Source organism: Cervus elaphus, chromosome 20, assembly GCF_910594005.1.
Source record: "Cervus elaphus chromosome 20, mCerEla1.1, whole genome shotgun sequence".
Taxonomy (NCBI): domain Eukaryota; kingdom Metazoa; phylum Chordata; class Mammalia; order Artiodactyla; family Cervidae; genus Cervus; species Cervus elaphus.
In genome coordinates this window covers 88,456,398-88,471,174 of record NC_057834.1, presented here as the reverse complement: position 1 = coordinate 88,471,174, position 14,777 = coordinate 88,456,398, and the positions used below count along the sequence as shown (strand labels likewise).

The 14,777-nt window shown below is 33.2% G+C and overlaps 1 protein-coding gene across 8 annotated transcripts in view; it reads left to right on the top strand.

The window, feature by feature from the left end:
- NEXN (nexilin F-actin binding protein) overlaps nucleotides 1–14,777 on the top strand; it is a 52,916-nt gene that overhangs the window by 17,861 nt on the left and 20,278 nt on the right. For 3 of the 8 annotated variants that reach the window (XM_043878784.1, XM_043878781.1, XM_043878783.1), the window contains 8 exons: nucleotides 4,098–4,176; nucleotides 5,448–5,639; nucleotides 5,850–5,928; nucleotides 6,014–6,162; nucleotides 10,575–10,616; nucleotides 11,793–11,990; nucleotides 12,084–12,260; nucleotides 13,949–14,137. In XM_043878784.1, the coding sequence (XP_043734719.1) occupies nucleotides 4,150–4,176; nucleotides 5,448–5,639; nucleotides 5,850–5,928; nucleotides 6,014–6,162; nucleotides 10,575–10,616; nucleotides 11,793–11,990; nucleotides 12,084–12,260; nucleotides 13,949–14,137 (1,053 nt within the window). In that variant the 5' untranslated portion in view covers nucleotides 4,098–4,149. The remainder of the gene's footprint in view (nucleotides 1–4,097; nucleotides 4,177–5,447; nucleotides 5,640–5,849; nucleotides 5,929–6,013; nucleotides 6,163–10,574; nucleotides 10,617–11,792; nucleotides 11,991–12,083; nucleotides 12,261–13,948; nucleotides 14,138–14,777) is intronic. The other 5 variants (XM_043878788.1, XM_043878786.1, XM_043878787.1 and 2 more) reach the window with 3 other exon arrangements.

Below are 14,777 nucleotides of genomic sequence, written 5' to 3'. Positions count from 1 at the left end.
AAATGTGAATATATGCTCACTGGCAGGGAAATGTAGGTTTTTGCTGAAAAGGGTAAAGGAGACATGAATAATGAAATCAATAAAAATTATTGATACCAATAATGTAAGGCATTATTCTTGAGATAACATGTTACATGTTATCTAGTCCTAACTAGGAAGCAACAGAGTTGGAATTTAGATTTAGGTCTGATTATCAAATTGTAGTAATCAAACTGTGAGGTGATGAAGGCTGTATTAATACTAGAGCAGTGAAAATAGTGAAGTAATTAATACATAAGAACAAATTTGAAAGTAACAACAAATTGTGATAATCTGTTAAAATTAGGAGATGTAGAAGAAGAATGAACCATAAATAACTCTAAAACTTGAGAAGCTATGACAATGAAGACTAGGTTTTGTTAGTTATACAGGAAGAAATATCTAATAGGTAACTCTAGATATAATAGAATGGCTCAGGTAAGAGAAAAGAACTAGAGCTGTTTGTTATTTTTATCTCAGGTGTAGAGATTACTCAAACCTTGGTTAATGACACTCTCATCATGCATGACCTACTTTTACTGGGCAATTACTGTTAAAAATATAGTAAGCACTCACAGACCTACTAAATGACCAAAGTTAAGAACTTGTTAATAATTACATGGAATCATGTCCACCTCCCTCCTATCATATTTTCTCCTGCCACAAAAGGAAACTTTAGCCCCAGATGGCTTCACTGGGAAGTTCTTGCAAACATTTAAGGAAAAACTAATACCAATTCTGCATGAAACATAAAGAAAAGGAAGAAATTTCTTAGGGAAAATTAAAGAAAAGGAAATACTTCTCAACTCATTCTATGAGAGCAGTATTACTCTGTTAACAAAAACAGACGTTATAAGAAAAAAACCTGCAGACCAATGTGCTTTATAAACATGGATGCAAAACTTCTCAAAAGTTTTTATCAAATTATCAGTATGTTAAAGGATAATGCATGATGAATTTTATCCTGGGAATATAAAGTCTATCAATGCAAAGAAATAGAGGAAAACAACAGAATGGAAAAGACTAGAGATCTCTTCAAGAAAATTGGAGATACCAAGGGAACATTTCATGCAAAGATGGGCTCAATAAAGGACAGAAATGGTATGGACCTAACAGAAGCAGAAGATATTAAGAAGAGGTGGCAAGAATACACAGAAGAATTGTACAAAAAAGATCTTCACAACCTAGATAATCACGATGGTGTGATCACTCACCTAGAGCCAGACATCCTGGAATGTGAAGTCAAGTGGGCCTTAGAAAGCATCACTACGAACAAAGCTAGTGGAGGTGATGGAATTCCTGTTGAGCTATTTCAAATCCTGAAAGATGACACTGTGAAAGTGCTGCAGTCAATATGTCAGCAAATTTTGAAAACTCAGCAGTGGCCACAGGACTGGAAAAGGTCAGTTTTCATTCCAATCCCAAAGAAAGGCAATCCCAAAGAATGCTCAAACTACCGCACAATTGCACTCATCTCACATGCTAGTAAAGTAATGCTCAAAATTCTCCAAGCCAGGCTTCAGCAATACGTGAACCATGAACTTCCATACGTTCAAGCTGGTTTTGGAAAAGGCAGAGGAACCGGAGATCAAATTGCCAACATCTGCTGGATCATAGAAATAGCAAGAGAGTTCCAGAAAAACATCTATTTCTGCTTTATTGACTATGCTAAAGCCTTTGACTGTGTGGATCACGATAAACTGTGGAAAATTCTGAAAGAGATGGGAATACCAGACCACCTGACCTGCCTCTTGAGAAACCTATTTGCAGGTCAGGAAGCAACAGTTAGAACTGGACATGGAACAACAGACTGGTTCCAAATAGGAAAAGGAGTATGTCGAGACTGTATATGTATGTATGTATACATATGTATATATGTATGTCAAGATTGCCAGGAGAAATATCAATAACCTCAGATATGCAGATGACACCACCCTTATGGCAGAAAGTGAAGAAGAACTAAAAAGCCTCTTGATGAAAGTGAAAGAGGAGAGTGAAAAAGTTGGCGTAAATTTCAACATTCAGAAAACTAAGATCATGGCATCCGGTCCCATCACTTCATGGGAAATAGATGGGGAAACAGTGGAAACAGTGGCAGACTTTCTTTTTTTGGGCTCCAAAATCACTGCAGATGGTGATTGCAGCCATGAAATTAAAAGACTCCTTAGAAGGAAAGTTATGACCAAACTAGATAGCATAAAAAGCAGAGATATTATTTTGCCAACAAAGGTCTATCTGGTCAAGGCTATGGTTTTTCCAGTGGTCATGTATGGATGTGAGAATTGGGCTGTGAAGAAAGCTGAGTGCTGAAAAATTGATGCTTTTGAACTGTGGTGTTGGAGAAGACTCTTGAGAGTCCCTTGGACTGCAGGGAGATCCAACCAGTCCATCCTAAAGGAGATCAGTCCTGGGTGTTCATTGGAAGGACTGATGCTGAAGCTGAAACTCCAATATTTTGGCCACCTCATGCGAAGCGTTGACTCATTGGAAAGGACCCTGATGCTGGGAGGAATTCAGGGCAGGAGGAGAAGGGGACGACAGAGGAAGAGATGGCTGGATGGCATCGCCGACTTGATGGACATGAGTTTGGGTAAACTCTGGGAGCTGGTGATGGACAGGGAGGCCTGGCGTGCTGCAATTCATGGGGTCACAAAGAGTCAGACACAACTGAACGACTGAACTGAACTGATACTAAGTGTTGATGAAGATGCAGAGAAAGTATAGCTCTCGTACAATATTCATGGGAAGATAAAATAGTACAGCCATTTAGAAAACAGCTTGGCAGTTCTTTAAAAAGTTGAACATACATTTACCATAAGGCCTAGCCATTATAATTCATTTATTTACCCAAGAGAAATAAAAAAGCATATGTCCACACAAAGACTTGTACATGAATATTCATACCAGCTTTATTTGTAGTAGTCATTGGAAACAACTTAAATGTCCATCCACAGATGAATGATTAACAGTGGTTAACTCTGGTATTTCATACAATGGAATATTATTCTGTAATAAAGAGAAATGAACTTTTGACATATGCAACGACATGGATGAATCTCAGAATAATTATGCATGGTGAAAGAAGCTGAACAGTAGAGTACATACTTGTATGATTCCTTTCATAGAAAATTTAAACTAATCTACAAATGACAGAAAGCATTATCTGCCTAGGAATGGAGGTGGGAACAGTTGAAAGAAAAGGGAGGTTAAGGGGATCTGAGAATACTTTTCTGGGTGTAAGTATATATTCAGTTCTTTTCTTTCTTTCTTCTTTTTTTGGTTGCACTGTGTGGCTTCTGGGATCTCAGGTTCCTAACCAGTGACTGGACACAGGCCACGGCAGTGAAAGTGCTGAGTTCTAACCCCTGGACCACCAGGGAATCCCTATGTATTTATACCTTGATTGTGGTGATAGTGACCTGGGTACATACACATGTCAGAACTTACTGAACTGTGCACTTTCAAAGAGTATAGCTTACTGTATGTCTATTATACCTTTGAATTTTTTAAAGATTAAAAGTTTAAAGCCAATAGACAAATTAAAATAAAATTCTAAAAAATGTTCAGTCAGTACCGAAGTAGGCAGCAAAGGGGAATGGCATATGTACAGACGCGCATGCATATGCATTATTAAAAGTTTGAAATTACATGAAATAAAAATGACAGAATTAAAGGGATAGACAATTCCACATAGGTTAAGAACTAGACCAAAACAAATGTTTTTAGTAAAGACATAGAAGCTCCAAATAACATGATCAACCACCTTGACCTCGTTGATAATTATAGAATAATACATCCAATAACAATACAAATTCTTTGCACAGGCACTTGATACATTCACTAAACTATTTTGGGTTATTAACTTATAAGGATTTTTTAACACCATGCACCTTATACCTTCTATACCCTAAATCTTAGGGAAAGAACTGAGAGTTACTATAATTAATTATGTGCTTAGATTATGTCATTATTTTTTGAGGAGTAATAAATGTGCTATTTCTCTTTATAAAGATATTTATATAGCACATTAAAAAATTAAGTCATCAAAAATTCTTACTCAATACTAATTTTATTTTCAGGTGCAAAAAATTACAAAGCTTCATAATCACCCTAAGACCACATAGAGCAAACATGAATGATATTTCCCAAAAGGCTGAGGTAAGCTTTTTAACTTAAAAGTTAAAAAATGGGGGAATCATAGAGCTGACTGCACAGCCGCTGGAAGGGCAACTGGTGGAAAGGTCATCCGCAGAAGTTCATAGTAACATGGTGTCAAGATGTAAGACATAAGAAGAGAGAAAATTCACAGGCTGGTCTGGGGCCCAGTATTTTCATTTGGATTCTTATCTAGGAAGCATGACTGTAAAATTTTGTGTGTGATGGTAAAGTGGATGTGATGGCTAGCATCTTGAGTAAATTTTAACATGATATATCTTAGAAGATATATCTTAGAAGTTGTTTTTTCAGTATTAAAAATAAAACAGAATTGACATATACTCTTACGAGAAATCAATGACACCATAAGTAGAAAATAAAATAGAGGCTGTGTATGCCACAGGTTAATGAATCAATTTGCCATTATCACTAGGAGAAGGAGTTTGGTGTTCTGAGGCGATGAAGTTTTATTTACTGAAACTTCTTTTAGAGATCAGTGTAATTTTCAAAAAGATGAAAATAATTTGCTTTCCTGGTTTCAGAATGGAGGAAACCTGTTTCTCCAGTCTTTTAACAGATTCCTCCTCCTTTGGAAAGCTTGTTTGTCATTTGGGAATTTCTCCTTAGAGCACATCCTACTTGGAATGATATAGCATTCTCACATATTTTCAGTGTTGGCTTAAAGAAGTTCTAGATGGGCAGTATAGCAGTAGTAACAACAAAAATCACTGCTTGTGCACAAAGACCATGGCTCACCTCAACCACAAATGAGAAGCAAATGCTCTTCAGTTTTCCTCATATTAGATACAGAAACAAGCAAGAAAATCAATATGTAAATTAGGCTTAAGTTTTTTGCTTTGTTTTCAACTTATCTAACTCACTAAAATTAGACTTGGTATCTTTTAAGCAAGCAATGTAAAATTTGAATCTTTAATAATGAAATAGGTCAGTAGAATACAGGTTGTTTTGAATTGGAATCCAGTCTTCAATGTTTATATTTTTCCAGCTTTCAGCTTCAGTGGAACACATACAAAATGGGACTTCGTTGCAATATATTAGTAACATTTTACTCTCATATTTTCTGCAATATCATCTTTCATACTTAGATTTTAGAAGGTATCTAATCAGGTTCTTATACAAATAAAGGTTTCAAACTCATTTCTATATTCTGTTTTGATAAATATTTCTTATATTGCTTATTCTGATCTATCTTTACCTAATTTCTTCCTTTCTTATTTTTTTAACTTTCTTCTCTTTATTTTCTTCTAATGAAGATTCTGCTTTCTTCATCTAAACCTATACCAAAAACCTATGTGCCAAAACTTGGCAAGGGTGATGTAAAGGATAAGTTTGAAGCCATGCAGAGAGCAAGGGAAGAAAGAAATCAAAGGAGATCTAGAGACGAAAAGCAAAGAAGAAAAGAACAATATATTAGAGAGAGAGAATGGAACAGGAGAAAGCAGGAGGTTATTTTATTTTATTTTTATTTCATTCTTGTGCAAATATTCATTTTCATCATTTAAATTCACATTTTATTTATTATTCACATTAATCACATTTCATATTAACTGTACTTAAAATATTTTCTGCATTTGTAAGCTAATTTCAAACTCTGCATATAATATCATTTAGTCTGAAGTTTGGACATGTTCATATTAATTTATTTACCCATCTAGATGAAAGAAATGCTTGCTTCTGATGATGAAGAAGAGGTATCTTCTAAAGTAGAAAAGGCTTACGTCCCAAAGCTAACAGGTAAGGCACTTGAGGGGTAAATTGTAAATAAAACTGCAAACAAGGAAACAAAACAAAATGTCAAACTTGTTTCATATATTCCTAGGAACTGTTAAAGGTAAATTTGCTGAAATGGAGAAACAAAGACAAGAGGAGCAGAGGAAGAGGACGGAGGAGGAACGAAAACGCCGAATTGAGCAGGATCTTTTAGAGAAGAGGAAGATACAGCGTGAATTAGCAAGAAGGGCCGAGCAGGTATACAATAGATATTAAGTCAGTAATTGCTTCAGAAACTAACTGTACAGAGTAAAACTAACCAGTATGTTGCCTAATCAAAGTGTTTTATTATAACATAAGCCTATTAAATAGCAGCTAGCATGAAAGTAAGGTCTTAAGCACAATATTTAATATCGAATGCCTAGAAGGATAAGGGCAGAATGTGTCTATTTCAAGGTTGAGTACTGAGATAACTTTTGTTATATACTGTCTTATTCTGTCCACATTCTATATTTTTCTTGACACATTAGAAAATTTTACAAAGATATAAGGCAAATTCACACATAAATTATCCAGACATGTAACAAAATGCTGATCTTTTAATAGCAATAAAAAATGCTTGCTGGTTATTATCAAGCACTAAGGCTTAATTAGAATATCTTCCTACTCAATACTTCCTACATGTTATTTGTAACATGTAACAAAATTAAGTCACATTTTATTCAATAATGGTATTATTAGCAAGTTGGGGAAGGTAGTAGGAGAGGGGAGATACATGTGACAGTCATGTCCTTCACATAGCCATTCCTGCTGCCCAGAGCCATGAAGGACAAACCAGAAGAAGAAAGACATTATTACTATGATTTTATAGAATCTCTTAATGAACTTAAAATTCCCATATATTTTCTGCTCAAAGGATGAGAACTTAGAGGCTGGTAAAGATTTTAAAATACTCAAGAATCTGATCTAAGTTCCAGAAAAAGTTAATCTCTCAAAATGATTAATGATTGTTATGACATAGAAACTTGAAATTCTAATAGTCAAAATTAACATTTTATTAAGTAAAGAACTGATCAGTTCACAAAAATTTCTCTAATATATTGATAATTGTTTTATATTATAAATGATCTGTAGTCATAGAGTTGAAAAAAATGCCAGAAGACAGTTATATTGCTTATTTACTTTAACTTTATCTATATTGTAGGATCAAAAGAGATGATTAATATACTGATTTTAGTGAGACTAAACTAGTACAATAATGGTATTTATCAGAGTTTTTATTAAGATTATATGAGTTAATAAATGCAAGCATTTAGGACAGTGCCTGGTACAAAGTAAGAGGGCTATAAATGAATGTTTCACCTAAGTAGTAGTACATATAAATAAAATGTCATGAAACCATTTTAGTTTTCCCTTCTCTCATCAACATTTTAACAATTTCCCTAATATAATCTTCACAGTATATTGTCTCTCTCATAACCATGTTTACTGTGAGGTTGTACTTGGCTCTTTTTGCCTTTGCTTTAAGTGTCTTAAATCTGTTTGCTGTGCTTCTTTCAGTTCCTACAACTCTTCTGAAAAAAAGTGACAGGGACTTCCCTGGCAGTCCAGTGGTTAGGACTCAGTGCTTTCTCTGCTGGGAGTCCAGGTTCGATCCTTGGTCAAGGAGCTAAGATCCGACAAGCTGCACAGCATGGCCAAACAAACAAACAAAAACCCCAAAACAAACAGAAAAGTGACAAAGAAGGCAAAGCATATGCCGTATTTGCATGTCAAGGAAATTTATTTACTCTGACTTTGTGAATAACCACTTTTATGGCACAAGTAGCCATTTGTATGGTGTCAAATAATGATACATGCCGGATGAAATTATGGAAAAGAATTGGGATTTTCTATATTTTATTACTTCATATCTCTTTGTGTAAAGAGAGAATGGCATACTTTACCTCTGTCACCTCCAGTCATCAAAGATTAGGATTCATTTTGAAGTGAAATTTCAGAAGGGAGCACAATTATAAAAAAATGAACATTTTAGGTTATATGTTATAAATATAAAACATATCAGTATATATAATTATATTTATAATACAAATTGTAAAAGAACATAATAAAATTATAGTAAAATATATAATTAAAATATATGGTGCTTGGCAGGAAATAAAGAGTATACACATGGGGTTAGTCTACTTCTTTTAAATCTTGCGTTCTTTTCCAAGAAGCACTGATTACACACTAGACTTTGAGACCCACTACAACCCCATGAACTGAATATGCAGGCAGTGGTTTCACAAAGAATTATGTATGTGTTGAAGAGGTGAATTTGAATGTGATGAAGACATAGGGTACTCAGAAAGAAATGGAAAAAAGCTAATCATGAAAAAGAACCGCTTTAGTAACCGTAGATACTGCATGGCAAGAGAATCTTGGTTAATAAAAATTTTAGCCTATTGAATTATTTGAGAATATGTGGGTAGAGCAATATAAACCATTAATAGTAATTTCATTTTGTAAACATGGGAAATCTAATTTTAAAACCTAATTAAGTACATTTTCTACTCAAATCTAATAAAATTTTATCTATCTTTGAATATAAGAAGTAAAGCATGATATAGGTAGTTAAGAAGAGTCTTAATGAAAAATCATCTTGTATAAGTCCATTACTATAGATAGGATTTTTGAGTCAGACGAGTAGCTGAATAATGTTTGAAACAATTACCAGTTCTAAGATTCTAGATTATTTTTGTTGTTCAGTCATGTCCAACTCCTGGCAATCCCATGGACTGCAGTACACCAGGCTTCCCTGTCCTTCACCATCTCCTGGAGCTTGCTCAAAGTCATGTCCATTGAGTTGGTGATGCCATCCAACTATTTCATCCTCTGTCGTCCCCTTCTTATTATGGTGAATTAAAAATAGAAATATTTTGTATACAGCATGTTGGAATCAAACACCAATAAAATTTGGGGGAGATCTTAATTTGGTATAATCTAGTTATCTTCTAGGGTATTTTGATAGACAACATTAACATCTATGAAAGTAGAAAAAAAGAAGTTATTAGTGGGAGACTGAGCTGTTACAGAGAAAAGGGAGCAAGGAAGTTGATTTGGGAATGAGCAAAAGGAGTTTTCCCCCCCATGAATCAAAAGGAAGTGTTGGGAAGCAGCTCTTCCATGGTAGCTTCTGAAAATTAGCACTGTAATTGAACTGAATGCACCCAGATATGACAACTGTCACAATACAATCTTACAAAATTGTTTCAAATGAAGTTAAAGGCAACTAAATGCAACTAGAGCCAGCTTACAGAAAAACCCAAATGAATTTTTTGGCCAACACAATAGTTTATTATCTAGTGCAAGCTAATAAAAATCTGAAAAGAAAAAGAAATCTGGGGTTAAAAAATTTAGAATTTTTTCCCCTATGCTCTCAATTTCTCACTTCTCACCATACCTCCTAAAACTTTTTATTGAGATTAACACAAATTGTGGGGTAATTATTATCACTCTTTTGAAGGGAAATAATTTTATAATTATTTTATTATAGGTCTACTAGAATTTTTCATAGTATCATTTATCATTCAATACAAGTTTCATCATTTACACAGCAAATCAGTATAATAGATAATTCCATAACAAAGCAAATTATTCTGAACAAAACTATTTAAAATAAATTATTAAAATACACAATAAATTTATTTTTAAAATACAATTTGTTCAGAATAATTTAATTTTTCAAGAAATTTGATATCTTAGTAAAATGTATAATTTCTCCCTTGATGGAGACTGTGGAAAAGAGGGATGATGAGAGAATAGGGATTAAACCAGCCCAGTTCCTAGTATGAGCAATGTACAGCCGAATTCCCTTAGCCTGAGTGAGGAACAGACTACTTCCAGATTCTTTCACTGGTGTTAGAAATCAAATTAAAACAATAAACAATTTGAATTTTTACTTTCTAACTTTTCATTTTCCCATTGTTTATGTTTCTTTTTCCTGAGACTTCAAACACTGTGCTATTTAAGTCATCTTTTTGTCATTTCTCACTCTGTTATGTACATTAGCTTGCTAACCTCACTGGCCAAATGGAGCTCCCTCCTTTTGAATGAGGGCCTTTCCTACATAGATCTGGTCAAAATATACAATAAACAATTATGATTGTTTTTCCTTCTAAACTAGACATGTGAAAGCCTATACCTTTCACTGCACTTCATTATTGTGTCAGTTATATTTTGGCCATACTGTAAAATATAGTCATGATGATTATTTGGTTGCTAATGATAGGTTTTCCTTTCATTGTGGCAGAGAATGGAGAAATGTTTCTGTATCTCAGTTTAAATTGCTTGTTTATTTAATAACTGTTGGTTGTAAGCTCACAGCCATGTTGTAAGAGCTTGGTCTGTTATTCAAATTCCAGAATTACAAAGGTAGGCTTTATTTTAATTTTTTCTTAATATAATGTTCCCAAGATATTGATATCAAAATGCAAAAACTAGTAGAAGGTTTAATCTCTATTTAAAAGGACATAATTGGCTAATTTGGAGCAACATAAAAATACTTCCAAAATTCTAAATTTTGAAAATTTACCATAAATCACAACTAAATTACTTTTCAGTTGTATGTTTAAAGCAAAACTCAGAAATCTGATGTAATGTAATGATATGAAATTCTTATTCAATAGATTGAGGACATAAACAATACGGAAACTGAATCAGCACCAGAGGTAAATGGACATTTCCTTTAACGAAACATTCACCTAAAATTATCTGGTTCACAAATAATCTTTCAATTAAAAAAATTAAAAGTTTTATTATGAATATAGCAACAAGAAAAAGGACAAAAATATTTTGCAAAGCAAGGTCATACTTTCAAACACTATAGCTTAGTGTTTTTGGAGAAAAGTATGTTTTTGCTCTCATGGTTCAAGTAGAGGCAGAAATCAGAGTCTGAAATACTCTACCAAGACTATGTATTTCTTGAACTGTTACTAATAGTTGAGACTGTTGAAAGCTAATGTTGAAAAACACAGTTTTCTTTTCATCATTTGTCTTCTTTCCTCAGAGTTCCTGATAGTTTGTTTTGGTTATTACATACTAGCAGAGAATACAGTATCTATTGCCATGAAGGAATGTTCAACAACCACAACAGTTTTAGATCTCTTCTAATCTAACATACAAAGTTAAAGATCAATCAATTTGACGGTGTGCCTAGAAGTACAGGCAAATAAATTGGAAGCAGTTTTACTTCAGGGGCATATGTTACAAATTATAATTCTTCACTTTGTTTTTGAAAAAAGTTCAGAGGCGATAATAGATGATGTAAAAAAACTAATTAAAATGAATTTCAAAAATAAGTTTAAGAATATGTGAATAGGACCAAATGCCAAAGAGTTTTGTCTATAATATAAATGTTTTCTAGATCACTTGGAAATACTGTTTTTTTTTTTCTCACTAAATGTTGGTTTTATTAAGTATTTAAAAACTTACATGGAGAGAAAAGCCATATGCAGAAAGCTTTCTTGTATGTTTAAACTGAATCTGTCCACCATCAAATTGATTGAGAGTATGCTCACATGCACATTACCTTTTGTGGGATGAGTGCATGATAGCGAAATTCAGATAATGTCACACGGTTTTATCTGAACACTGTATTAACACCATCTTCTAGGAAAAAGGATGCTTCTTGAACCTTGTCAGCAATGGATTTCAGTAAGACTAATTCATAATGTACAATGAATTCAGAGAAAGAGCTATTTAATAGTAATCCATAAAAACTATATTTTTGTTCTTCATAGCATTGTTAGCAATGTAATGAAATCCACCAATGATGGAAGTAATGTCCCGTGGAATCTAAATTTTGATATGGAAGAAATATGCTAATCACCTATTTTATAAATTAGGAAGGAGATGAGTCACTGCTTGTAACAGTGGTACCTGTCAAATCACACAAAACATCTGGAAAAATAAAAAAGAATTTTGAAGATCTAGAAAATGAACGAGAAGAGAAGGAAAGGGTCAAGTATGAAGAAGATAAAAGAATAAAATATGAAGAACAACGCCGATCTCTCAAGGAAGCAAAGTGTCTTTCGTTGGTCATGGTAATTTTTTTTTTAAGAACAAATAAAAAGTTAAGTTGATCCAAATCATATCCTTTTATGATTAACGGATAGGTTTTCCTTATGTTTTCTTAGGATGATGAACTAGAAAGTGAGGCAAAAAAAGAATCACTTTCTTCTGGAAAATTGAAACTGACTTTTGAAGAATTGGAAAGACAAAGACAAGAAAACCGAAGGAAGCAAGCTGAGGAGGAAGCAAGAAAACGTTTAGAAGAAGAGAGGCGTGCTTTTGAAGAAGCAAGGCGGCAAATGGTAAAACAAATTGATGTATATGTTACATTTATATATGTGGATTATAATACATAATTATATTGTGATATATAATATTCATATATTACAATATTATATAAATTATATGTATAATATTATATAAATGTTATCTGTAAAGCTTTCAATATTAAGGGAGGTAGCTGGATTTGGAAAAGTTCATTGCTATAAATTTAAGGAGATTTTCTATGTAGAAGGGTCTGATTTTGAAACTGTATACATATTCCATATATAATATGCATCCATATTATGTTCTGGTTTTCATTTTTGGATATTTTATCTAATATTCTCCAAATTTTTATTTCTATAATTGTTATAAATATGCAAAATATTTATTCAACAGAATGATTATTCAACTCTCTCTCTGTTAGTTCAGTCTGCAGTGTGTTTAGCAGCCTGGTGCAGCACACTTTCAAGTCTAATCATAAGTATACACTTAGTGTCAATGTGTGCATACACACACACACACAGATATATACTGAACATACATGTGTGTGTAAATGTATACAATGTAAGTGGTTAAGAACATGGACTTTGGAGCCAGACTGTCTGGATTCATATATCTAACATTTATTAAATGTGTATCCATAGACAAGTTATTTAACCTCTCTATATCTTTCCTCATTTGTAAAATGGTAAAAATAGTTTGGCCTACTTCTTAAATCATTAAATGAGTTAACACAGAAAGCAGTTAGCATCTATCATATAAGAAGTGCCTTGTTTTTTATTCATTTTTATTTTGTAATTTTTATTTTTTTGACCATGCAGTGGAGCTTGCAGGATCTTAGTTCCTTCACCAGGGATTGAACCTGTGCACCCTGCAATGGAAGTGCAGAATCTTAACCACTGGACCACCAGGGAACTCCCAATAAGTGCTTTAAAATCATTAACTGCTATCACAGTAACAGATTTACCAACCAAAAATAAAACTGAAATAAGAAAACACTGATCCCAAATCTCATTGCAAGAACCGAAGAATGAAACATATATAATCTTTTAAGCTTTCAGACTTCCTTGATCAACTTTAAATAATGATGTTCTAAGGACTGTACCTCCAAAATTAAAATTTTCTAGATATTTTGTTTGAAAATCTTGTTACTTTTGGGCAGTTATAGTTGGATATCTACACATTTTAGATATCACTGGTGGTCAATTTAGTGAAAAGACATAGTAATATCATTAATTAATTAAATCATAAATTTCAATGAGTAATTAAATTCATATTATATTAATTATAAAATCATTAAATTTGAATTGTATATAAAATAGCTCCAGATATTTTACCCATTTAATTACCATAGTTCATAGTAAAAAAAAAAATCCATGACAATTACAGAATGACTTTATTTTATTATCAAAGAGACTGTGTGTGTAAACTTGAACCTCAATTAAAGTACATACACACACTTTTAAATAACCTGTAATTTTTCCAGCTTAGATTTTTTGGAATCATATTAGATTCATATTTTTAAATATTAGATTCTAGAATTAGAATATTAATTAATATTAATTAGAATATTAGATGAAATATTAGATTCATACTTTTTGAATCATATAAAGGAAGGAGATTCTGGTCCCCTATGTGAGGTGACTGAGTCTGTGCCTTTTGATTGATAATTTGTTCCTGTCTTTGATGAATCTCATTTCTTAATAATGAGTTGTTTGTTGGTTAGGTAAATGAAGAGGAGGAAAACCAAGACACAGAAAACATTTTTAAAGGGTACCGCCCTGGTAAACTCAAGCTCAGTTTTGAAGAAATAGAAAGACAAAGGAGAGAAGATGAAAAAAGGAAAGCAGAAGAAGATGCCAGAAGAAGAATAGAGGAAGAAAAGAAGGCATTTGCTGAAGCAAGGAGAAGCATGGTAAGACAGAATGTGACTGCAGGCGGCCACTGGGATTCATCTTTTTAGAGTATGTTAGGAGAAAGCATTCAACTGAGGGGAATACCCTATTATTTCTGGAAGTTGTGCCAAAAGTAGGGATGGCATATATGTTTTTAAAAGTCTCCTATGGCATAATACCATCAGTTAAAGATGTTTGCTTCAGTACCATGTTGAAAAGGTTCTGATTAAATTGCTCTGCCTAGCATATATTATCTTCCTTCTCTGAGAAGGTGTGTTTTCCAGAACTAAGTATCTAAGCTAGGAGGGAGGGGGCTTCCTACCCCCACCTTCCCTTCAATTTTCTCCATTCTTTTCTCGAACCTAGCCGCATTTCCTCCTTCCCTTCCTTACTCCTTCTTTCCTTCCCTCCTTTCTTTCCAAGTTCCATCCCATCAGGATACATTACATGACCAAAGCCATTTAGTCACAATTATTTAACTCTCCAAAATGCTTATCACCACTCTGGATATTGCTACCCAACTTAACTATGCTACAAACTTATACTTCTTATACCATTTTAATATTTGTAAATATATAATTATTTGACAAACTCTATTTTTAAGTACATTGACATGTGAATGCTGCACAATCTTCTTGAAACATTTTCATTTGCTTCAGT